General features: G+C 34.7%; 3 protein-coding genes across 3 annotated transcripts; 1 reads left to right on the top strand and 2 right to left on the bottom strand.

Annotated features, from left to right (window-relative positions):
* Positions 1–6,952: 6,952 nt before the first annotated feature.
* Positions 6,953–8,899, bottom strand: LOC134743118 (histidine-rich protein PFHRP-II-like). Its single transcript, XM_063676455.1, has 4 exons — positions 8,714–8,899; positions 8,081–8,623; positions 7,748–7,914; positions 6,953–7,144 (listed from the first exon to the last, which is right to left on the bottom strand). The coding sequence occupies exons 1-4, from the start codon at positions 8,777–8,779 to the stop codon at positions 7,075–7,077; spliced, it is 846 nt and encodes a 281-aa protein (XP_063532525.1). The 5' UTR covers positions 8,780–8,899; the 3' UTR covers positions 6,953–7,074.
* A 2,122-nt stretch (positions 8,900–11,021) lies between these two features.
* On the bottom strand, positions 11,022–13,493 carry LOC134742820 (uncharacterized; the record flags this gene model as incomplete). The annotated part of the gene is made up of 3 exons (XM_063676007.1): positions 11,022–11,111; positions 12,427–12,593; positions 13,005–13,493. Coding segments are annotated over 3 exons (702 nt in total), but the record flags the coding sequence as incomplete, so codon positions are not given.
* Positions 13,494–17,422: 3,929 nt separating this feature from the next.
* Positions 17,423–24,480, top strand: LOC134742819 (sarcoplasmic reticulum histidine-rich calcium-binding protein-like). Its single transcript, XM_063676006.1, has 8 exons — positions 17,423–17,509; positions 17,673–17,936; positions 18,546–18,709; positions 19,309–19,358; positions 20,232–20,390; positions 23,341–23,420; positions 23,505–24,010; positions 24,304–24,480. The coding sequence occupies exons 1-8, from the start codon at positions 17,498–17,500 to the stop codon at positions 24,365–24,367; spliced, it is 1,299 nt and encodes a 432-aa protein (XP_063532076.1). The 5' UTR covers positions 17,423–17,497; the 3' UTR covers positions 24,368–24,480.
* The last annotated feature ends 511 nt before the right edge of the window (positions 24,481–24,991 follow it).

Here is a 24,991-nt window from a genome sequence, read left to right as displayed (position 1 = left end):
AAATAGGCTAATAAATAAATAAATAATAAACAAAAATTTTGTTTGAATTTGTGAGACTGTATTTTAGGGCGTTGCTTATTTCGTCGAATTTAAAAAAAATTGTCTCACCTACTTCATTTATTCTGCTCTTTCACAAAAAAATCGATGTGGATTTTTTTCAGAATTTTTTAATTACGTTTTAGGGGTCGCTTCGGAATTTTGAAAATTTGGATCCTTCATACAAAATGTTTTTTTTTGTCGTTTCTTTCTTTATGAGAACGGATCAGGGTATATTAGTGTGCAGTTTAGCATAAAATAATACCCCAATTTTTTTTAAAGGCATTTAAAATTATGCGTGTTTTAGGCGATCACAATATTGATTCAGCAGTATGCACTCCTAAAACAGAAATATTTTTTTTAAATATATATTAACTATGCCTACTATCGAATAACATATAAATAGCTTCCATATACATACCTTGCCTCACTGTCTCGCTTAAAAAAACGAAAACAAAAAACATCTTTTATGCAGGATACAAATTTACAAAATTCGGTAGCGAAAAAGAAACTCGCATACATACAAACATGAACGCTGAAAACATTACACTCTATTTTTTGGGCAGTCGTGTAAAAATCTGTGTCTTTTAGTTAAAGCGGGTACGTAATAAGCAACACCCTAATGCATTTATTTGTTTTTGAATTTTCTGTTGGACTTACACAAGAAAAATACTCGTCCACTCGTCCGTTCCCTAATGGCTCCTCTATACGATCGCCCAACGTAGGCCAATCTAAGGGACGCAGCTATGCGTTAGAGGGAGCATTGGGAGCAAGTGATATTGCTATCTCATTCCACCGCATAGCTGCGTCCCTTAGATTGGCCTACGTTGGGCGATCGTGTAAAGGAGCCGTAAAACTTTATGTACGTTCGAGTTCACAAACATAAACATTTACTAGCCAACGTTCCTAAAATATATTTACACTATGTTATTCTAGTGTCTTAGAGGCGTGTAATAGTATTTTATGCAACCGTTGTTTAAGAGAGGTCAAAAAAGGTGAGTGGCGTGAGTAACAATTTGAAGCGAAGCCGAAAATTGTTAATAAAGACGCTACGAGTAATTTTTTACGCAGTTAAACAAAGTTGCATACAATACTTTTTCTACGACCAAGCATTTACTTTGAAATAAAATTGTAAAAACAAATATTTTTCATGTCATCTAGTGGACTTCTATACCTCCGTAGGTAGATACCGTTATCTACCTATAGTATAATCTATAGACATAGTATATACAAGTAGTTATAGACGCGCCACCGAGCAACTGGGGGTAAGAGAAAGAATATTCATATAAAATTTGAGCAGTATAGGACTTTTTCTCTTTAACTCTTATTAATTTTTGTATTTCGCCATCGCCTACCTATGATGCCACCCGGTCAGTGATAAGGACAAAGCATAGCACTATGTTGTCTTTCCTCTTATAGGAATCGCAATAAGACTATCTTTCTCTATCAAAGAGTGTCAGGCCTTTGGTATAATCTGAGATAATTCTGTTGGAGGATTAAAAAAAATGTCTATGGTTCACTTATAATATGTTCAAGGGCGTGACACTCTTCGATAGAGAAAGATAGTCCTATTGCAATTCCTATAAGAGGAAAGAGAAAATAGTGCCATGCTTTGTCCTTATCACCGACCGGGTAGCATCATAGGTAGGAGGCGATGGCGAAATACCGAAATTTATAAAAGTGAAAGAGAAAAAATCCTGTGCTGCCCAAATTTTATATAAATATTCTTTCTCTTACCCTCCGGTCGCTCGGTGGCGCGTCTATAACTACTGGTATATACAATGTCTATGTATTTGTCAGAGATGACATTTAAAATAAGGTTGGCAACAATGTATTTCATACAATATTTTTAATTGGTCATTACACGAAGTATCGAAAAGTGCCAAAAAGATACTACGTGTATGCACAAATGCGTTTTTGGGGAATAGGCTATAGTAGATTGTTAACCGAGGGATGAAAGGCACTCATTTGAAATGAAATGATGCCTTTCACCTGATTAAAAAACTACTTTTCACATCACCTATTCGAAAAGGGAACTTTTCTTCCCTGCTAGGAGGGATCAAAGTGGCACTTTTCTGTTCAAGGACATTTTGTTGCCAGTATGAAATATTGACACAAAGACATATGAAATTAGTATGCAGATAATCGATTACAATTTCTTTATAATCGATTACGTGCATACAATTTTTCTAACTTAAATAATATTTTGTTGTAATTGTAAACAAAAAATGTAATTATGTAATTAACGTATTTTAAATTAATTAATATCATATTTAAATTAAGTAAATTAATTAATTAGCGTAATATTTACAAAGAAACGTAAAAAAAACTTTAGTTTAATAATTTAATTTTCATTTTGACATTTTAGGTCTCCTTAAACGCAGCCATACTTGTCTATGCAATTTAAAAAGTTTATATATAAATTATTCTGTATAAATTTGTAAATACTTAGTTTAAATCAATAATAATAGGCCTTTTCATCTGTGTCAGATGTTTTAAGCAGCATCCCGGTATTAACGACACTAATAATAATAAATATAAGTGATATCAGTCTTTAAATAAAATAAAAATAAAATAAAAATGTTATTTATTTAGGTATCAACCCATTACATTATGAATAATTATTATATTAATCTAATCTAATTTATACATTCTAATCTATATTAAATTTTACTATTCTAAACTAAACTAATTATTACCTAATCTAACACTAATTAAATATTTGCAGCGGCTTTATAGTGTTCTTCCGAAGATTTGGTTTAAAGGGGTAAGAGCTAATTTGTTATCAGAAAAATCTACAAAAATAATGTACTTGATTTTCATTGTATCATTTTAGTTGTTTGCTGCTGTTTTTAAAAAGATATTAGGTACATAATTATGACTATTATGAGCTGTAGGTACTTTTAATTTGTCACTACAGTCGTGTCTGAAAATATCGATACGGACAAAGTGCCAGAAGTATGTACCTATACTAAGGTCGTGTACACATATTTTTGGCACTTTGTCCGTATCGATCTTTGCTTAAAATAATAATGTTTTGAAACCTAATGTTAGTATGTAATTTCCTCATAGGTGATGTGAAAAGCAGTATGTGTCACATGGTAGCAAAATTATTTTCACCTTGGGCGTTAACACTTGAATCCCTCACTACGCTCAGGATTCTATGTTAGAATCCCTCGCTACGCTCAGGATTCTATTATAGAATCCTTCGCTTCGTTTAGGATTCAATTGTACGCCCTCGCCGTAAATATGTCATTTTGCTCCCTTGTGACACAATCTACTATTTCATTTCGAATACGAGTAAAGTAAAATGCATGTGTTTTTTTAAACACATGACTAAGTATACATTTTTATAGTATTTCTTGAGGGTACTTTCAATTAACAATTCAGGCAAAAGTATCGTTATTTATGGAATGGAGAGTCAAATATCAGAATGGAAATTGTATAACAAATCCATTTAAACTCAAATTTCAATTGCGTATCGTAAAAAAAATTAAAAAATCGTACTTCGAACGTAAAATGCTCTAGTGCAGACACGTATCATTTTCTGCACACCTTTTAGAACAAAAATTACCCTCTTTCAGAGCATGAGAAATGAAAAAGACTTGTCTTGACAACTATAAGGTTGGGTTTCAAAGATGTGTGTACGAACACGAACCTTTATATGACAAATAAAAGTACGGGAGTAGAAAATAGCTATTTATGCAACAAGTGCGGAAAGTGTATGATTTCCGACGAGTGGAATTTTATTCACGAGTGAGCAAAGCGAGCGAGTGTATAAAGGAATACGAGTCGGAAATCATCTTTACGCACGTGTATCATACAATGCTTTACTATGCATTGTGCGAGTAAATAAAAAAACATATACAAATACAAATACAAATAGTTTATTTTGGTTTAACATTATGATACACTTTACATAAAAGGCTGGAGTCTCCCATTAAGTAAAACAATACTTGTGACGGGAGAGCCCGCTCTTCCATTAGGAAATAGGGTACTTAACAAACTGTACTTAACTTAATTAATATAATTTATACAAATTATTATACAATTTATAATTTATGATCAGTTTCAATTGTGTGATTACAATTAAAGATCTTTAATATTCTATAACAAAGTTATAATATTATAAATAATATAATTATATTTCAGGTGAAAGTGTGTGCGTGTCTCTCTCTCTCTCTCTCTCTCTCTCTGTTTGTGTGTGTGAATGTGTATGTGAGTGGGATTCATTCTAACAGTGCCTCCGTTTCTTCATACTTCAGTGTGCTTAGCCATGATCTAACATTATCTCTACACTTAAGATATGACATTGGGTAAATGTTAAGTATTTTATTAACAGAGTTATATAACTTAGCAGATTGAGTTGTAAATTGGCGTTGGGCGAATTTTGATTTGGTAGACGGAATTTTAACAACATTGGTTATTCTCCTACGTCGAGTCAAGTTGTCATTAACAAATTGTATAGCCTTGTGTTGTTTGAGAAGCAAAGCTTCTATATAGAGTTTTCTTACGGAGTGGGTCGCTAATCCTATACAATTCAGTGGTAGGGAATCTAATAGGTTTAGAATATATGACTTTAAGCAAACTACGTTGCGCCCTTTCAACCTCCATAAGTTTAGTTTTAATAGCCCCTCCCCATACAGGGATGCAGTAGGTTATTATAGAGTGACTCTACTGTGTACTTGTCTAAGTGTACATGTCACTAGCCCAGTCTATAATATAGACTGGGCTATTGACAAGTACACTTGCTTTAGTAGTTCTATAGGTGCAACACGTTTCAAAATTTTAAAAATCCATATCAATTTCCCAATCCTCCCATTCAGAAGTTCAATATGGTTATGCCAGGAAAGCCATGAGTTATGCTTAGATATTTTGTGGAGTGAGTCCAGGTAATGACTGTGCAGTTGCAGTTATGAGTATTGTCAGGGCAGTTATGCACTCTCACCTCCAAGTCTGCAGGAGGCTGCGTGTTACTATATTTTGTAAAGCAGATATAAGTTGTTTTTGAGCTATTTAGAGTAAGGAGGTTATTGATCAGCCAAGTAGCTATTTTACGTAGCCCAGCTTCTGCTGTTTCATATACAGCTTCCCAGGATTCGTCATGGAAAACCACTACAGTATCATCTGCATACGAGTACACACAGCCCCTGTCAATGTCTAGATTTGTAAGATCGTTTATGTATGCTAGAAATAAGGTAGGTCCGAGAACGCTCCCTTGTGGTACACCATAGGAAATTTGAGACTTAGACATATAGACATATCATGGCAAATAAGTTTAATTATTAAAAGGAGTGTTTTAAATCGACACGAGTTGCGAATTACCTATTCGCACGTGTATCGTACAACGTTTTACAGTACATATGGCCCTTTAAACTTTCGGCATATGCACGAAAAGTGCTCTTTTCCGCACTAGTGCGAGACAGTAGCACCATATGTACTGTAAAAACAAAATGAAAACAAAAAACACTAGTGCGGAAAAGTAGTACTTTCCGCATGATATGGCTCCGTAGGAAACGCACTTTTCGAGCAGATGCATTGTAAATATATTTTTGGTACGTTGGCTTGTTAAAATATTTGTGACTTCAACTGTACAGTTTTCTGGTTGTGATTTACATTGTCCGAAACTTCCGCATAATTTTGACCATCACTGTGGGCATTTGTATCATTAATAATGTTTACTTTATTATAAAGAACAAAATAACCTACATAAATCTCTGATTCTGATTTTCTGATTACATGTTTTATGATCTATCTTAAAAAAAAATTAATAAACATTTATTTACATACAAGATATATACAGTGATACTACGTAAACGAAATTAATAACTAGAAAAAAATATATAATTATAGTTATTTTTAAAGTATTAGTAATCAATGGTAATAAGGTGTTCGACTCTGTTGCACACAACACGGCTTTTCATCGTCGTCAATTTACCTTCCTTGCACCCTTTCTGTATAACAAAGCCAACGAACGCTTAGACATCCAAAATAGTAATAAACACTACTTGATAAAAAATATCCGCAATTGGTTACTGACCCTAAACTACGCTGAAACTGAAAAACTCCTTGAAATTGTTAGGTGATTGGCTAGAATAATTTCATTTAATAATATATCATGGTATAGTTCATCGTACAAGTACGCACGTATACACACACACACACACACACACACTCACACACACACACACACACACTTTTAAGTAATTATCTTAGCAGTATAATAAATAATTGTAATAGACAAATAGTAAACATATATAATACAGATGAATATACTATAGCTGATAATGTCATATCATATCATCCTTGCTAAACTTTAAAATTGTATAAGTAACAGCGATCTGACCATCTGTATCTGTTTTTAACTTGTGTTCACAACCAACCTTTGCTGCATTGCTAGAACTGGCGGTGGTTTATTCCCTGATCCCTATAAGACAGGTTTACCTAGTTTAGGGCTCAGGACACTATTCCTAGGCTGTCTAACAATAGAATAGAATACTCCTAAAAATGTAATTCTACTTTGTAATAAGCTGCATTTTTGATACACAAATAAATCATTTTTCATTTTCATTTTCATTTTCAATATACGCGTACATTTTTAATAAAAATATTGTTTGTTTTTTTTTTCTTGTTTGACTTACCACAATCACATGTTTACTTGGAAAATGCTCTGAGGCTATTTAGAAAGGGCATCATTTGGCTAACGACGGGTACAAGTTTGGTAGCATGAAATGAAATTATATATATTATAATATATTATATTAATATATTATAATTATATATATTAATATATTGTTGTATGTCCTCACAGGACGTCATGGACTGACTTTCAGAATTGATGTAACACCTAAATTATAAAATGTATGTACATGACTTTACAATCAATAAATGAAATGAAATGAAATGAAATGAAATATTGAATCTGAGCGTATTCTCTTATATTTATTAATAGGAAAAACTTAGTGGAGAAGTAAAGAAAGATTAATAAATTAATTTAAAATTACACATGTAACAACAAACAATAAAACAGCTTAAATATTAGTTATCGTGGTGTTGTTTCTCGTGCGCGTGATGACTCGGCGCCGTATGTTTCACAACCGCGTTGAATCTGTAAAGACGGAATATGGTTATGCTACTGACCGATTTATTAATATTTATTCGGGACATTTCCGGTAGCTTTGTTACTGAGTTAGTAGGTCAATGTAGGTTGGCGTTGACAGACAAATCCAATTAAGGACAATTTGCACATGAATTTAGCGTTACTGAAGGTATTTAATACATGTATGCTCAAAAATAGTTTTTAGTCTGAAACTCCTAAGGTTGAAGGCTCCGTCTCCCAAGGAGGCATTCTATGAGTATGTAGCTTACGTCGAATGAGCTTTACGCATTTGATAAAGGTAGCCGCCATAAAAGGAAAAAAGCATTCCGTAAGCGACATTCTCATGGAATGCCCCTGAAGATTGATTGTATTGTGAAGTCGATAGTTTTCTTTATAAGGGTTACGAAAATTATATGTAGGTATTATTTCGCTAATGAACTTAACTTAAATAAGCTTAACGCCAAAAAGTTGCTAAGCTTCAATGGAACCCAATTGAATTTTTTAATTTTACTTAGGCTCTTTTATAAACATAATTACAATATTTCTTGTCCCAAAGGCTTTTGTGGCTAACTATTTTATGCAAACAAGCATAATTTATAAATATTAAGTTACCCGTTATGCTTGTCGGAAGTATATTCCACAGTCCTGATGGAGCCGTCCGCCTCTAGGAAACTGTAGACACCCTTCACGACATCTCCGTCACGTACTTCATGCTGGAACTTGCTGTCTCCGGTATGCGGGTCCTCTACTTTGTACTCATACTGGTACTTAGGATGAGCCTAGAATCACAAAACGTTTGGGTACGTCCTTAATCGTCCTATCTGAATGCGTAAGGCTAGGTAATCTTGATTAAAATGCATGAGCACAACACTTGAGATAGAAAGCTGATTTCGAACCGGATGCTTAGTGACGAAGCACTTAACATTCTGATGTTTGTAAACTTACGTAATAGTCGATGGGCTCTTCATGGGATTCCTCGGAATGAGCAGCGTGGTGGGATGGAGCTGGATGTTCAGGGGCATGTTGTTGAGCAGCGTGGTGATGGCTTAGAGCTTCGTGGTTGTAGTGTGACTCGTAGTGTGATGGCTCGTGCTGAGCTTGGTATTTATGCGTAGCAGGAACTTTTTCAGCAGCAGCAGCGTGCTTGAATAGTGATTGGAGGGACATGCCATGGTGGAAATGGACTGGCTGCTTTTCCTGCTGTACGTAAATGTACGCTGGTTCAGCTTCTTTTGCGCTGGTCAACTGGATTTCATGATTAGCAGAAGGTTGATGATGAATGGCTTGCGATGACATGGCCTGTTCCTGGCTCTCTGGAACAGTTTGATATTGCACTTCGTAGATGGGGGCTGGTTCCTTGTGCGTTGAATGCTCTGGAGCCTGGTGGTGAACATATTCCTGAGGTTGTTCATGGCGCACTAACGTTTTGAGAGCATAGTTATGCTCCTGACAGTAGGATGCCCCAACGGCAAGAGCAAGGATTAAAGTCTGAAACAAGAGTCACTGCATTAACAAACATTCTATATGCACGAGTATTTATGTGATCGGGCTAGACGTTACACAACGATGAACACGCACTTTAGCGAACATTTCAATCCTTCTTCTTTCACTTCCGCGGTGGAACTGATGAATTAGCATAGTCATAAGCTCAATATATACCGCAGATGTTACAAGAGCGAATTGATTGAATTTGTTACTGCGGGCATCATGTCCGTAACGCGCCTGGCGTTGCCATTGTATGACGTAATTTATATAACCAATGTGAAGGCTGTCAGGCCGTTTAACTAGTGCACTACGAATTATTTGCAAATGTCACTACGAAAATTCCCTTATTGTATGTTAACTTTCTTAATAGTAGTTTTTAAATAACATTACATAGGTACACAAATTTCTTAAAAAATATCAGTATTTTACAGGTTCCATTACTGATCATCTATAATTAGCCTAACTGTTCGTAACACAGTCGCTTTAGCTGAATATTATAAATATAGCCATTTTGAGTTTCAGTACCTTAACTATTGTGATTTGTTTTAACGCTAATGATTCATTTAAATATAAATATAAATTCGCTCTAGCTAGCGAAATTTGAACAGATTCAGTAACACAGGAGCAACATTAAAATTTTATGAATTTATTACTGAATTGATAGTATATAATGATGCCGTGAATAATTATAAATGGCTATAAGTAAGTAAATAATGTAAAATTTATTGTAAAACTAGTTAGCAATAGATCTCTTCCCGAATAACCTTTGATTAGTAACAATATTCCGTTAAGCTAAAATTATTTTCCGTTCGTTTCACTAGCTTAATGTTTTATTTTTGTAAATGCCATTAGATTTAGCAAAAAACTATAAAAATCGAAAATGGAGGATGTTCTACTTTCTAATAATATACAGACAGACAGGCTTTAACTGATGAGTGATGACGTATTTTTAAATAATTATGTAATATGGAACACGTAAGAATGGATATTTAGTAAAAAATACCCGTTATTTAATGTAGATTTTTTACTATATTAAACATTTTGTGACCCAAACAGATTTTAATAAACTGGTTCATTTCGAATTTAGACGATTTATTGAACCCTGAAAGATTAGTAATTACTTTACCATTTACTAAAAACCGGCCAAGTGCGAGTGGGACTCGCGTTCCAAGGGAGTACATTACACAATTTTTTACAACGTATTTTTTAAAGATAGATAAGATAAAGATAAAGATTCTTTATTTGCAAGAATACTTAATTCTAAAATACAGATGTTGTTTTTTAATGAGAAACGTGAGTGAAATGTCTTTAAAAAACCCGTAGGGGTCGGATAAAAAACTAAGTATTAAGTCCGACTCGCGCTTGACTGCACATTTCTAATAGGTTTTCCTCTCATCTATAGGTAAAGAACTATTTTGTGTATTTTTTTCAAAACTTTAGACCCAGTAGTTTCGGAGATAAAGGGGGAGGAATGGTCATTTTTTATCTATTATCTTCAGTAATTTCTAAACTGTTTATTTTAAATAAAAAAATATATATATTTGGGATTCTTAAAATAAGGTCTTTTATTTGATATGTAACACGATGTAGTTAGAAAAACTTTATTTTTTAATTTCCTTGTTTACCCCCAAAAGTGGCCCCCATGTTTAAAACTTATTTGTTTACGTTACATGTACCAAATTTCAACTTAATTGGTCCAGTAGTTTTGGAGAAAAATGGGCTGTGACAGACGGACAGACGAGTGATCCTATAAGGGTTCCGTTCTTTACTTTTGAGGTACGGAACCCTAAAAACTAAATAAATACCCACACATCAAATAAATACCTACTAGGAGGTAAACTGCTATTTAGAATTTGTACCACGCATTTACGATAATCCATATACGAGTCCCTGCCTACTGCATTTTCTAGATCTAGTTAATTTTTGTACATACTTTTTATGCGATGTAGGTATTGCGCTTGTCAGCTTTCACCACTATTTATATGTTTCCAGAATTCCAACATAGAATTTTAAACTGATATTTTAAAAGTGTAGCTCAATGTTTTTGTTACCTATTCCTACATTTGTATAGATACCTATATTATAATGGCGTAACACTGAGTATTTAACATATGTAAACATAGAAATAGTAGGTTAATTATCTAATTTAATGGTATACTTTATAGGCAATTGGTTCAGCTGCGGAAAGAAAAATTCACAGTTCATCATTGGAAATGTTGTAACCTTATTTATGTTTCGATGTTATCATAATTTTATACAATTAATAGCGGTGATATGACACCAATTATGAGTGACATCGAAATTACTAACTATAAATAGAGCTACGTATAATAATAAATTAAACAAATAAAGTAAAAAATATTTCTTTACTAAAAACTTAACATAGGGACGACTATAATAAACAAAGAGGTATTTAATAAATAGTAAGATTGCAGGTACAGGGCATCAGTGATGGCTCTGGTAATGGTCATTCTTCACGTTTGCGTTGAATCTAAAAATAGAAAAAAAAATAGTTAATTATTTTGATATTAGGTATGATATACCTATAGCTATATGTATCTACTTATATCTTATTTTTCATAAACCCGTATGAATAAAACTGTATAATAGCTGTAGGGTAAAAACAAGGTAAATAGCTGACACAAATTATAAAAACAAAAATTCGATATTTGGTGCAATTGTGACTAAATAATAATGTTAAAAAATGTCTTTGAAAGATGCCGTTTTTTAAAATACGTAATTGGTAACGCGTCATATTGGTAACAATCACCAAAATTATCAAAGTCGTCAGACGATTTCCGGATACCTATACCATGATTTATATCAGTTTAAAAACATTTAAAAAAAAGTCATATTTATATGGACCTACTTACTACTTAGCTTTTTAACGCCTTGGTGATAGCGTTTAAAAATAATAGAGCTTTATTAGTGTTCACATTGCCTGTATTTTACGTAAATGTTTTTGATACATACGTCTATTAGTTTGATAATGAGGACCTTAAATGTATGTAAATACTCGTGTTTAAAAAAGTATTTCTTTTTATGTATAGATTTTGACATAAAACATAAAATATATTGCTGTTGTGTTTTATTTTTTTGTTTTACGAATATCAAATAGAGAGGAAAACCTTTTGTTACTACATCCGCGGCATTGGAAAGTTTAAAATCTATTTAAGTCTTTACTCCTATTGCATCTCACTCATTACAATACTTTTGTGAGCGAGATGCGCTGAGTGATATTAAACCGAGATAAAAGTTTTGAAGTTCAAAAGCCGCGGTACGTTACGTAGTTATTAGAGCCACATGAACCTACTCGTAAATTGGGTAGTGCGCACGTCCGATGCTCTCCTTCGGATGTGCGTGTTTAAAATTGACGTGACGTGTAAGGCTGATATTGAACTAGTTCGTCATTAAGTAGTCGATTTCTCTTGATTAGTCACCGAGTAATTCACATTTAGAACCTTTTGTTTGTTTCAATTTATAAATTTGTACAAGTACCTACAAATCAATAGGTGAACGTACTTGCAATATAATTTTAAAGGTATTTTTATCATTTTGTGTTAGGATTTTTTAAGCAATCAAAACATATTTTTTCTAGAAGACTTAAGAAGTTTTGTAAGATTATAACTTTTTTGTCTGGATTTCTTGTATAATGAAGGAATTATATGTCGTCATAAAATGAAACTATTCGATTAATATACCTTTGAATCGCAATCGCATTATTCTATTTTTTATAGCAACCCTTATACAATATACAAAGGTTATTTGCTGACATATGAGAATGATTTGAACAATTCAAAACTTACCCGTTGTGCTTGTCAGCTGAATACTCGACAGTACGAACAGAACCATCGGCCTCGTGCAGGCTGTAATAACCCTTCACGACGTCGCCGTCGCGGGACTCGTGCTGGGACTTGCGGTCACCGGTGTGCGGGTCCTCCACCTTGTACTCGAACTCGTACTTAGGGTACGCCTGAAATAATATAAATATATATTTTAAACAGTAGGTACGTTTTTAATATATCGTTTCATTAGTTGTTAGACAAAAAGAGGAAGTAATGATTATAGAAATAATATTCTAGGTATGTGTTTCCTTGCTTAAAGACAAGTCTATCCCAAAACATTTACAAGCATAAATGTGTTGTCTTCACCAACCAACACAATTTAATCTTAGGTTAGAACACACAAACAAGGAAAGGATCTTCGTCAGTTTTCAAACGTTTCTACGTGACATTAATTCAAATCGTTTCTTTTATTTGATATAGGAGCGAAACGAGCAGATGAATCGCCTGATGGAAAGCGACTACCGCCGCCCATGGACACCCTCAACATCAGAGGGGTTGAAAGTGCGTAGTAATTTAACTAAATACAATTAAATGCTTACGTAATAATCTTCATGGTGCTCTTCATGTTGAGGTCGGTGCAATTCATGTTGAACTGAAGCAATCTCATGATGCAGAGGAGCGGAGTAATGATGCACAGGAGATTCATAATGTAATGGAGCAGACTCATATTGAATCGTAGGTTGATGGTGCACGGATACTGTTTGGATTGCTGGGGTGGGTTGATAGTGCAGAGAAACTGATTGTTCAACAGGAGCTTGGTGATGCACAGATACTGTTTGCTGAAGTACAGGAATGGGCTGCAGCACTGGCTGGACAGGATTGGCTTGGAAGTTGACAGGTGTAAAGTAATGTTGAACAGGAACCGGAGGTTCTTGGTTTTGGTGAACGGGAGCGGGCTCGGAAGGTATGTGGGTGCGGACTACTGGAGGCGGCAGTTTTTCAACTTCTTCGGGAGTAGGAAGGACGTAATTAGGAACTTGTTCTTTAGATGAACCAGATGATGATGAGAGTGACGAGAGTGACGAGAGTGATGAGAGTGACGAAATAGATTCGTGGTGGGAAGGTACTTCGTAGGTGGTATACGACGGAATGTGATGTTCGATCTTCTTTGGCGCGTCATGTGTGATGACGGTGGAATATGAGTGTGAATGGTGCTCTTGACAATGAGCCACCGCCGTGATGGCGAAAACGGCCAATATCTAGAGAAATGTACAAAATTAATATTTTTTGCATTTTTCTTCTTCTACCTTCGTTATCCCGCGTTAGCGTTATTTTTTTGCATTATTAATTCATTAATATTTGTTTTGGATATCTATCAGATTGAGTTGCCAGCCCGGTGTCTACATATAAGTAATTTAATTTAATTGGAAACTAACAAATTATGCTAAAAAGTTTAATTCAATTATTTTAATATAATACATAATATCCTACAACCAAAACTTCAGACACAACTAATACAATAAATTGATACAAATTAATTTGCGTACGTACCCTTGTAATCATTATGATGCTAACTAGTCTAAAGCACTTGCAAAATTAACTCGGCCTCAACAAAAGCTCTCGATTTTATACATCGCATTAATTTACTATAAACTGGTTTGTTCGGTTTCGGAAGCCGACATATGATGCATTTTTGCAATTCTGGTTTAAGTGGTGTAACCTGCATATGGATCGATTACATAATAATATGAGTAATAAATTGGGTCCCCATTATTTATTATTAGGTACTTTACTGCTTTGAAATATGAATTGATTGACGTTTAATTTGTAAACGTAGGTATGTAGAGATAGATCCTACTCTAAATTAATGTTTAGGTTTACTTCTCCTTAATTTATGAGATAAGATAGTTAGTTACTTAATATAATAGCTAACCGTATATTTCCTGCTAGGTGAATAAACGATTAGCTATTATATGTTTATATTTAGTCATAACGATGAATCTTATACCTTTAAACGAGCAATGAATATAAATACCTAAAACTACCATAACAGTTTAATTATTTATGTAGGATTTCAAATCAGGATATCCATATCATGTTAGTGCGTATGTACCTATGTGTACAAAAAATACCTAAGTACGGCTCCATACCTAATTATGGGATAGCACTGAATATATTTTCTTGTAATTCTGCTCATCAAAAGTTGAGGTTAGATAATTTAGTTACCAGAAAACATCTGACGCCGGACAGCGCCATATATATTTTCAGCTGTAAAACTCCTTAGCACGTCCTTAACTTACTTTACTCAAACACGCAATTAAATACTGATATTATGTTCCTTATAATAGGCTGCGAAGTACCACGTTTCAAACGCGGCTTAGACTTCGAAGAAATTTCATAAAAATTGCAGGTCTTGGCCGGCAAAGTGCTCTTTTTTTATTTCCATTTCACAGATATTTGTGACACAGTAAAAAACTATAGGCAGTATTTGCTTTATGGTTTGTAATGACATTCTGCCACTACGTCTATAGAAAAAACAATAAACGATGATAGACATGAATATAATAAATAAGACAATTTTTAGCAAAGTTCAATAATTTTAAATTACAAATTTAACTACACAAATAAACATTTAAATTATTTCATCTAAATGTTAGCGGTAAAAATGTCTACTCAAACACGCGGAGGTTTTTTTTTTAAATTGTTACGGAGGCAAAGTTGAAAATTGTTGAATCTGTAATTCTGTTTTATTGGATTTATTGTGCGTTTTGTTGTGATAACGTCTTATAAACCGATAGCGACACCGGTAGCATGCACGAAAAAGTGTCACGTTGTGGACAGATCTCCATGGTAACGATATGGCCTTTTCATCATCTTTTCATCAATGTTTTCTTATGACGTTATCACGCAAAATTATCGTCCGTAAACCGACTTTACAGACAACCATATTTTTTGATTTTGTTATTTAATGTGAGTTCCGAAGAAAATAAAGACGAAAACATGAAATTAATATTTCTGAAACTTCGTGCCGCCAAGTCAAAGCCGAAGTATATGCTGATTGCTTATAGAAATTTAATTATTTGAAAAACTAAGAAAAAATGCCCACAGTTTATCAGAAATGGTTTTTGTGGCACATTTTAAAGAACTGAAAGTACGAGTAGTAACTATACTGTGGGAATTATACTCCATGCTCAAGGAAACAATGTATGTAAAACATAATATGAACATGAAAGACTGTAAACTTAGTTAAGTGGCGAAAACGACAGTCAGGTGGATACAAGGCGATAAAATCAAAGATACCTACATAAAAATATACAAGTAACAGACAGTTACTTTTGTAATACGCGAGGTGAATTAATATCCTGTTTTATAATATAATTTATATGACTAAAAATTATTCGGCGTTATTACAATCGGAAACCAAGAAATCGGAAGGAAGTTATTTTTAGACACCTATCATTAAAGAAAAGGCAGAATATAATTAAAGAAAAACATAAATGCTCACTTTTATGGGTTCCGTAATCAACTACGAGTAGGAATCCTTATGATTTCGCCATGTCCGTTGGTCTATCCGCCTGTGCCATAAGTACTAAAATGATTATAATTTGCCACGGGAATATACATATATCCTTCTCGCCCACAAAGTTGTCAAAAAAGGCCTAGTGGCCTAGTTGGTAGTGACCCTTCCTATGAAGCCGATGGCACGGGTTCAAATCCCAGAGGTATCATCGTAAAACAATAGGGGTGTTCAATATAAATTTTCTAATAAAGTGTATATATATGTATATGTAAGTATTTTATTTATGTAAGTATATATTATTACATCAATATGTATGTATTATTTAGTGTTATTTAACAAATAAATAGTATTTCAATCAATCAATCGTTTATTGATAACAAGCGTTATCATCATCATTCGCTTGCCCTTGTCCCATTCACTTGGGGTCGGCGCAGCATGTCTTTTACTTCCATACATCTCTGTCACCCGTCATCTCATCATTCACTTGCGTTAGTTTCATATCATCATTCACACAGTCCATCCACCTTTTCCTCGGTTTTCCTCTCCTCGTACTTCCCTCCACATTCATTCTTAATACCTTTCTTGTCACATGACTTTCATCCCTCCGCATCACATGCCCGTACCATGCTAGGCGATTTGCCCTTACTTTTTCTGTTATGGGTGCAACTTTCAGGCTTCCTCTTATATACTCATTCCTTATCCTATCCATTCTCGTCACGCCACACATCCACCTTAACATTCTCATCTCCGCTACATGCAATCTCTTTTCATCCCTCACCTTTAGGGCCCAACACTCTGATCCATACATGACGACAGGTCTTATGATCGTTTTATAAATTTTACCCGTTTTATAAATTTTAACAAGCGTTATCAATAAACGTTATCAATAAATTTAACATTTTATATTTAGCACGCTTTATATTCATACAATTATTAATATATGTCGTTATTTATGTAGAAATAGGATTATATTAGACTATCCAATAAAATTATAAAATATAACAATATGCCACAGGCATTTATAAATAATTATTTATTTAATTTCTCATTTACTGTAAATATTTCCCGAACCAATTATTGTTTGATCTCTGTTTGGTCCTATGGTTAACTGGTAGAGAAGAGAATGCCTTCTGACGTAAAGTTTCTATGCAAATAAGATTTAATAAACAAATTCCAAAAAATATCTTACATAATGAGGTTAAGCCGTTTTTGAGTTTACGCAAAAAGTCATCCCTTCTGCTGTGCTGAAAACGCCCTTTTGCATTGCATAGTTTTAAACAGCAACAAAAATCAAAATAATGTCTACAAACAAAAGAAATAGGTAAAATAAATTAATGTAAAACTAAATTAGACTTAATCTAAAAATAGCACCGCATAGGCAGACTTTTATTACATAATTATTCGCATACAATATCCGAAATAATTGGAAAATTGTTTTAATTTTTTCAGCCTTATTTACAGAGAAATCAATATTACCTTGATTATCGGTTCATAAAAGAAGAATTTCTGAAGATAATCTTCAGTATTCATCGTGACTTTGTTTTGGATAGGATTCAACAAAGATAATCCAAAATGTTTTCTAAGGTAAAACCTAACCACAAAAAGAAGCGATAGCTGTATGAAAAATTTAATAATAAGTCTAGTGATATACGTTTCAATTGTTCTCATTTAGGATCAAAGTGTACATATACGGTGTAACGAGATATATACCTATTATTTTGTGACTTGCTTACTTTTTTCTTATTAGGTCTTGTGCTTCGCGGTTCTCGTAGCTGTGGTGGGCGCCCAGGAAGCAGAGCGTGGGCACCATGGGCACGGTGTGGCTCGGTCGGAAGTACACATCAAGACGGTCCACCATGGACATGGCCCACAGCATTGGGTGGAGACGCATGGTCATACGGAGCATGGACACCAGCATCACGGCCATGAAAATCATGGGCATGCCCGCTCGCATGTACATGTCTCGCGCCATGATAGCCCCGTGCATGAACACCATGAACCCGAACATCATGTAAGTTTTCGTTGTAGAATGAAGATGTAAACGTTGCAGGAACTCACTGCTACTGTAAAAATAAATTTATTAAAAAAGCCTGTTATTTCTGGCAATCAATAATAAATGATATGGTTCTTAAAAACAACGATAATACCTATAATTTATATAAAAGTCTAAACATGCAATAATTTTTTAACCCCATCATAAACATGACATGTAAAAAATACGTCTCGCAACCAAACAAAAAAAAACAGAAAAAAAGTTTTGAAATTGTATTACAAAAGTCAATCAATTTATTTGGTACGATCCTTAGGCAATAATGATAAGAGTGACCGAACCAATATCAGACAATTTTTAATTATTTACTTATTAGTAACTTAGGGCGTCTAATATTGCTTTCTGATAGCAAGAATAGGTCGCAATTAGGTAGGTTTGCTGACGACCTGGTACACAATGTTTTTGTTATGAACCGGAATATGTATAATTATTTATATTGAGGATTTATTAGCTATCGGAAAACCTCCGCAAATAGCCTGATATAAATAGCTACTCTAGAATTACAAACCGGCTTTTTTTTTTAATTTCCGTATTAAATGGGATTTTTCTGTTCTCAACCCTACTCAACAGACTCATCCCAAGTACGAATTCGAGTACCACGTAGAAGACCCGCACACTCATGACATGAAGATGCAGCAAGAGCATCGCGACGGCGACGTCGTCAAGGGCCGATACAGCCTGCACCAGCCCGACGGCCACGTCAGGCATGTGGAATATCACGCCGACAAGCACGGGTGAGTCAAATAAAATATTAACTATTTAGTAAAGACAGTGATCGTATCGTCCTATATGCGAACACCTCCATTTAAATACACAAGCGACAACAGAACGATTACCGTTCCATACGTATGTGAACACTTCCATTTAAATATACAAACAACGAAGCAACGACGTGGGAACGCGGCTTTATATTATTGTATATAATTGTTGAGGCGACCAAACAGCGACCTAGCAGCGTGCGAAGCGATAGAAACGACTATGTATTATAATAACGTTAATTTTAAACAAGTTTTTTTTTGTGTTACGTTTCTTTTATATTAGTCTAGACAAAACTAGTTCAACAAAATAAATTTTTGAAACAAAATCCCAGTTCAAACTATTTTTCACCGAAGCCTTACACTAGGCGATGCGGAAAACTAGTTTTAACTAGAGAAAACGCGTTTTTAACTTTACAGAGTATGTACATCTATTTCTTTATTTTTTTACATAAATATATTGTATATAGTCTGAATCAAAAATATGTGTTCAATCTACTGTCACTTTATGAGTAGGTAGGTTTATATAATATTATAATATAAGCTTACTTATTATTTTACTTAAATATTTGTTACAGATTCCACGCAGACGTAAAATACAGCCAACATCATGGTCATCATCATCATAGTAACGAATAATGCTGATCTCACCTTCGATTTAACCCGATCTTAATACGATTTTTCTTAACAGTTGTTTAAAGTTTCTTTGAATAAAAAAATTGTGTTTCATAATTGGTCATTATTTCAAATCATTGAAATAAGATATATATGTATAATTATACTCCGTCCTTGTCCGAGACGGGTTTACAAGTAGTAACGCTGTCGTACAGCGCCTTAGTCACTATTTCAAAGCTAAAAAAAAAAAAACAAAACACCTTCGTTTTGACAGATCTGTGGTAAGTCATTACGTTCTTAGTGCATGCGCCGGTCACTGTGTTTTTTTGTAAAAACTCGTAATTTATCAATTATTTTTGGTACTATGTTCTGTGTTCTCGATAAATATGATCCATATAGTGATATTTTGGTGTTGCTTTTTCATATTCTTGTTTGTGTTAAACTAATATTCAAGATTGGAATGAAAGTTTCAATAAGGTTTGTTTCCTTGGTAGTAGACGACTAGGAGACACTAAAGGTATGTAAGAAAAGCTTATAATTATGTTTCGACCAGGAGTGTACTCTGCGGTAAATAATTTTGCGTATTTTTGGTTGTATGCAAGTTCATTTATATGAAAAAGCAAGTTCCTTGTATTTTGTGTTTGGGCACAGATAAGATATGAAAAACACCGCCCAGGGGCTAACCTCTATTGACGTTATACTGACGTTTTAATCTTCTCTCTCTTTCTTTTATTTCCGTTGTGTTGGTATCGTTCGTTTTCTTTTCACTGCGCGCGCCAATTTATCGACATTGTCATTGACATCCGTGTTTAATCTGTGTGAAGTTTAAACAAAGGCGTCGGTTTTTTCTTTCTCGTGGAAATTTCCACTGCGTTTGTATTATTAGTGAAAATGTCGAAACGAAGGATCGAAGAAAGTGAAGAAGATTATTTAAAACGAAAAATGAAGCGTTATAAGAAGAAATTGGAGGACAATGAGTTACCGGAGGACACTGAATTAATAGAGGACGACCAGTTACCAGAGGAATTTCTTCTTGCCCTCGGCAGTGAGGGCGCAGAGAAAGAGGTTTAGGGAGATGAAATCCGACCGAAACTGGCAAACCGTTGGATAAAATTGATGAGTAATGGACACTTACCCTGGCTGCAGGCTTGCTATCAGGGAAGCGTACGTGAGACGCGGAACCCCCACGTCAGCACTCCGAATAATGTTAAACTCCTTGTCAGCTAATACAATTAGACAATATGATTCACCGCTAAAACTTTGGTGGTCTTACTGTACTAAATATAATTTAGACACTTATAATGCATCAATCCCATACATCCTTAAATTTTTGAGTGAATGTTTTGATAAAGGAGCGTCTTATGGAACTTTAAATTCGACTAGATCGGCCTTATCCTTAATTATGGGACCCAAAATTGGAATAGATGATAGGATAAAGAGATTTATGAGAGGTGTATTTCGATCAAAACCTACTAAGCCCAAATATAATGTAACTTGGGACCCTGAAATAGTGTTAAATTATCTAACTAGTTTACCTACAGGAGATATCTCCTTAGAAAAACTAACTAAAAAATTAGTTACACTTTTAGCTTTAACTACAGGACATAGGGTACAAACCCTATCATTAATCTTGTTAGATAATATGAGTTTCTCTAGTAATTCAGTCAATATTTTCATACCAGACATCATTAAAACCACTAGAAGAGGTGGCACACAACCATTATTACAATTAAAAGCATATGAAAATAATGTAGAAATTTGCCCTGTTAGAACTTTAAGAACTTATATTGAGGCAACAAAAGCTATAAGGAATACTTACGGTCGACTAATACTTACCTTTAAAAGACCGCACCATCCAGCGTCTACACAAAGCTTAAGTCGATGGATAAAAAATACTTTACATGAAGCTGGCATTGACGTGAACATATTTACAGCGCACTCTACAAGACATGCTTCGACTTCTGCCGCTCTTAGATCAGGCATATCTGTTGATCAAATCCAAAAAACTGCAGGATGGTCTGGAAGTTCAGAGACTTTCGCAAGACACTATAATAGACCAACCACGGGCTCTTTAGCATCCTTTAGTCATGCAGTTTTGAACACCGCCTCATTGTAGGCGTCCTGTTAAGTATTTTACTGTAATATTAGAAATACTATTGTGCCATGTTATTTACTAATTAGTTAAGTATAATAGTAAGATAATAGAAACAGACTGATTAATAATATGAAGAAGTTAATTTATTTATTTATTTATTTAATGTTTTTTGTTCTTAAGTTTATTGTTGTTGTACTAAATGTACATTAAGGAGAATAAAAGTTTATGTTACCCATTTAATACCGTTTATTCATTCACAACCCAACTTTAAACATCTACTTGTAAACCCGTCTCGGACAAGGACGGAGTATAATTACATGATCAAACGAACTTACCTTAAGTGAAGTTCGATCATGATTATACGAAGCTCCTTGTCCGAGACGGCAGTCCCGTACCCACCCATAAGCCTAGCGGCTTTATTCCCACATAGAAGGGTTGTTCGTGAATAGCTTTAAACTAAATGACTTACCACAGATCTGTCAAAACGAAGGTGTTTTGTTTTTTTTTTTTTAGCTTTGAAATAGTGACTAAGGCGCTGTACGACAGCGTTACTACTTGTAAACCCGTCTCGGACAAGGAGCTTCGTATAATCATGATCGAACTTCACTTAAGGTAAGTTCGTTTGATCATGTAATTATTTCCTAATACAAAGTAGTCAATGCATCCTGTAGCCGCCGTGCAGGTCTCGACGACTCAAATAAAACTTCGATTTGAAGTAAACTGATTATATTCTTCCAAGGGTGTTGGTTACAAAGGGTTCTTTGACTAACGGTTAAAAAGTGTAGAAGTGGTAGTTGTTGTATGGAGGCTGATGAAATAGTGATCTAGCAAAATTGAACGTTAAAAAAGGTGGTTAAAATTTAGGTGCCGCTAATTGGCCGCGATACAAATTATGTGGAGCGCTCCTATTGGTACTACTACTAACTAAATCTTCCGTATACAGCCGAGCCCGAGCCCGACGGCTGCGTTTAGCTACTGTATGGATAATTTATATAATAAAATAGTTGCGTTCGCAACACATCCCAATATAACATTTGTCGCGATTCGGGAAGTGAATTAGAGATTCACTAGATATGAAATAGTCAAGATATGTGACGTCCCACGGGTAAAGGTACCTTATTGCGGTTGGAGCTTACGCTATTATTAACGCCGCTCCAATTAATATTGGATGGCGCTTACGTCGCATAGCGCCGCAATAATTTGCGACGCTAAGCGACGTAAGCGCCAGCTGCCATAAGGTACCTGGTGCCGTGAAATGTCACATATCTTTACTACAAAGAGCGGGCTTCTTTATATTGTTTTATGTTTTTTCATCATTATGAAGTACACATAAGACACCAAAGAGAAAGGAATTGCCGATAGTTTTTGGCAGGGGCTTTTAATTCTTTATAAGCTACAAGAGGTATTTTTCCGATTCTAATCAGTCTTGATTTTTTATTGCCTTAAAGCAGCCAATTTGAGTCAAAAATGGGCTTTTAAACAATTTCAGTATTTGTTTTTGAATACTTCTACGATTATTATGATAGGTTGCAATTTTTTATCTATTTAACAAGCCTTTGGTTCTCAAAAAAAAGTTACTTTGCCCCGCATAGTTAATTACGCATTTTCATTATTGCTTTAAAACCTAAACAATTTAAAAAAACAACATACTTTAGCATTCAAACCTTCCATGGAATCACTGTAGAAGATCGTTAGATCTTATTTTCATGCTGAATATTTGAGACATATTTACAATTAGCGTACTTTAAAAGAGTTGCAAATAGTAAGCGTAGTGTAAGGACTAAGGACGAGGGTCATATATTACTCAAAGGGCAAACGACCTCGTAATACTGCACTTGAAGCATTTTGAAGAAACTGGTTATTTTGATTGCTCTTAAATGAAGTATATAAAAGCCGTAAGTACTAGATCTCAAACATCAATTACCAATTCGTATTCGAACGTTCAACATCCTTAATTTTAATTTTAAAATGTATTCCAAGGTAAGCATAATTATTTCATAACATTCAAGATAATACGAGTGTTTCATTAAAAAAAATAACTATATCAATCTTATCCTTTTGTAGATATTTGTGGTTGCCGCTACCCTGGCCATAGCTCTTGCTCGACCACAAGAAGGGCACGGGCACAATGAACATGGACACGCGTACTCGTCTCAGAGCATCGTTCTACACCAGAGTCACGGTCAGGAGCATGGACATGAGCATGGGCAGGAGCAGCTTGGTCATGTTCAGCTTGGCCATGTGCAACTTGGTCATGTGCAGCACGAGCCCGTGCATCTAGTGTCATACCACGAGCCCATTCATACTGAGTCACATCACAATCAGCACCACGCAGTCTCCTCACAGCACATCCAGCGCCACGACGTGCCCGGCAAGGCGCCCGAAGGCCACCACGACTACTACGCGTACCCTAAATACGAGTTCGAGTACAAGGTGGAGGACCCGCACACCGGCGACAAGAAGTCCCAGCACGAGTCCCGCGACGGCGACGTCGTGAAGGGCTACTACAGCCTGCACGAGGCCGACGGCACTGTCAGGACTGTACATTACACTGCAGACCACAAGAATGGGTAAGAAAGATTTAAAAAATAAATAATAATGATTCTAAAATAATTTCAATCTTATTTTTACCATTGTCTCTAGTCCAGTTTTTTAAAGTTCATCTACTTCTACTTTCATTTAAATTGAGATTTAATAATAGTAAAAAAAAGGTCATCACAAACTATTCCCTCATAAAAATATACATACCGATTCTCATTTTTTTTTTTTTTTCTGAATCCATTACGGATTTGATGTGTCAGCTGTCAACAGTGATATTTCTGATCCAGCAATGTTTGTAATAACATATCCTTTTTCTTCCCAGATTCAATGCCCAGGTCCAGCGTGAAGGTCACGCCAAGCATGTAGTACCGGCTCATCATCATTAATTTACGTTGTGGTTTCTAAACTATTTTTGATTTGTGTTTATGCTTGTGATACCTGATTATGTAGTATGTGTTATATTAGTTTTACAACATGTAAATAAAGCTGTTGCTTCGATTTCGTTGGTTTATTTACAAGTGTTTTCCAAATTCAACAGATGTATTCAATTTGTTGCACTAGCTGATAAATACTGATGGCGTTATTCGTAAATGCGCTACACGCCTCTCAATGTGTCATTTTGACTTATACATTTGTAAGCGTACCGTAAAATGGGGTGAGTAGGGTTCGCGGGGAGAATTGGGTTATGAATGGGGAGACAAGGATTGAAAGGGGGGTGAGATGGGTTATTAAGGCTACTGCTACAAAAATAACGTATTCCAATTTAAAATGGAGCTATAGTAATATTCATAATACATACTTATGTAAAAAATAAAATGTTATCGAGGTTTGAATGTCAGTTTTGCTCCTACTTACCCCATTTTACAGTACCTAACTTAAAGTAAAGATATCTGGTTATAGGCAAAACGCTATTACGATCTTCGCTTAAACTACTTAGTCGGACTTTCCAACTATGTACAATTTCCAGGTTATATATTTCTAAACTTTAAATGAAACTATAATATTAAAAA

Source organism: Cydia strobilella, chromosome 7 (assembly GCF_947568885.1).
Source record: "Cydia strobilella chromosome 7, ilCydStro3.1, whole genome shotgun sequence".
Lineage (NCBI taxonomy): Eukaryota > Metazoa > Arthropoda > Insecta > Lepidoptera > Tortricidae > Cydia > Cydia strobilella.
The sequence above is the reverse complement of the archived record's forward strand: the minus strand, read 5'-3'. Positions and strand labels throughout refer to the sequence as shown.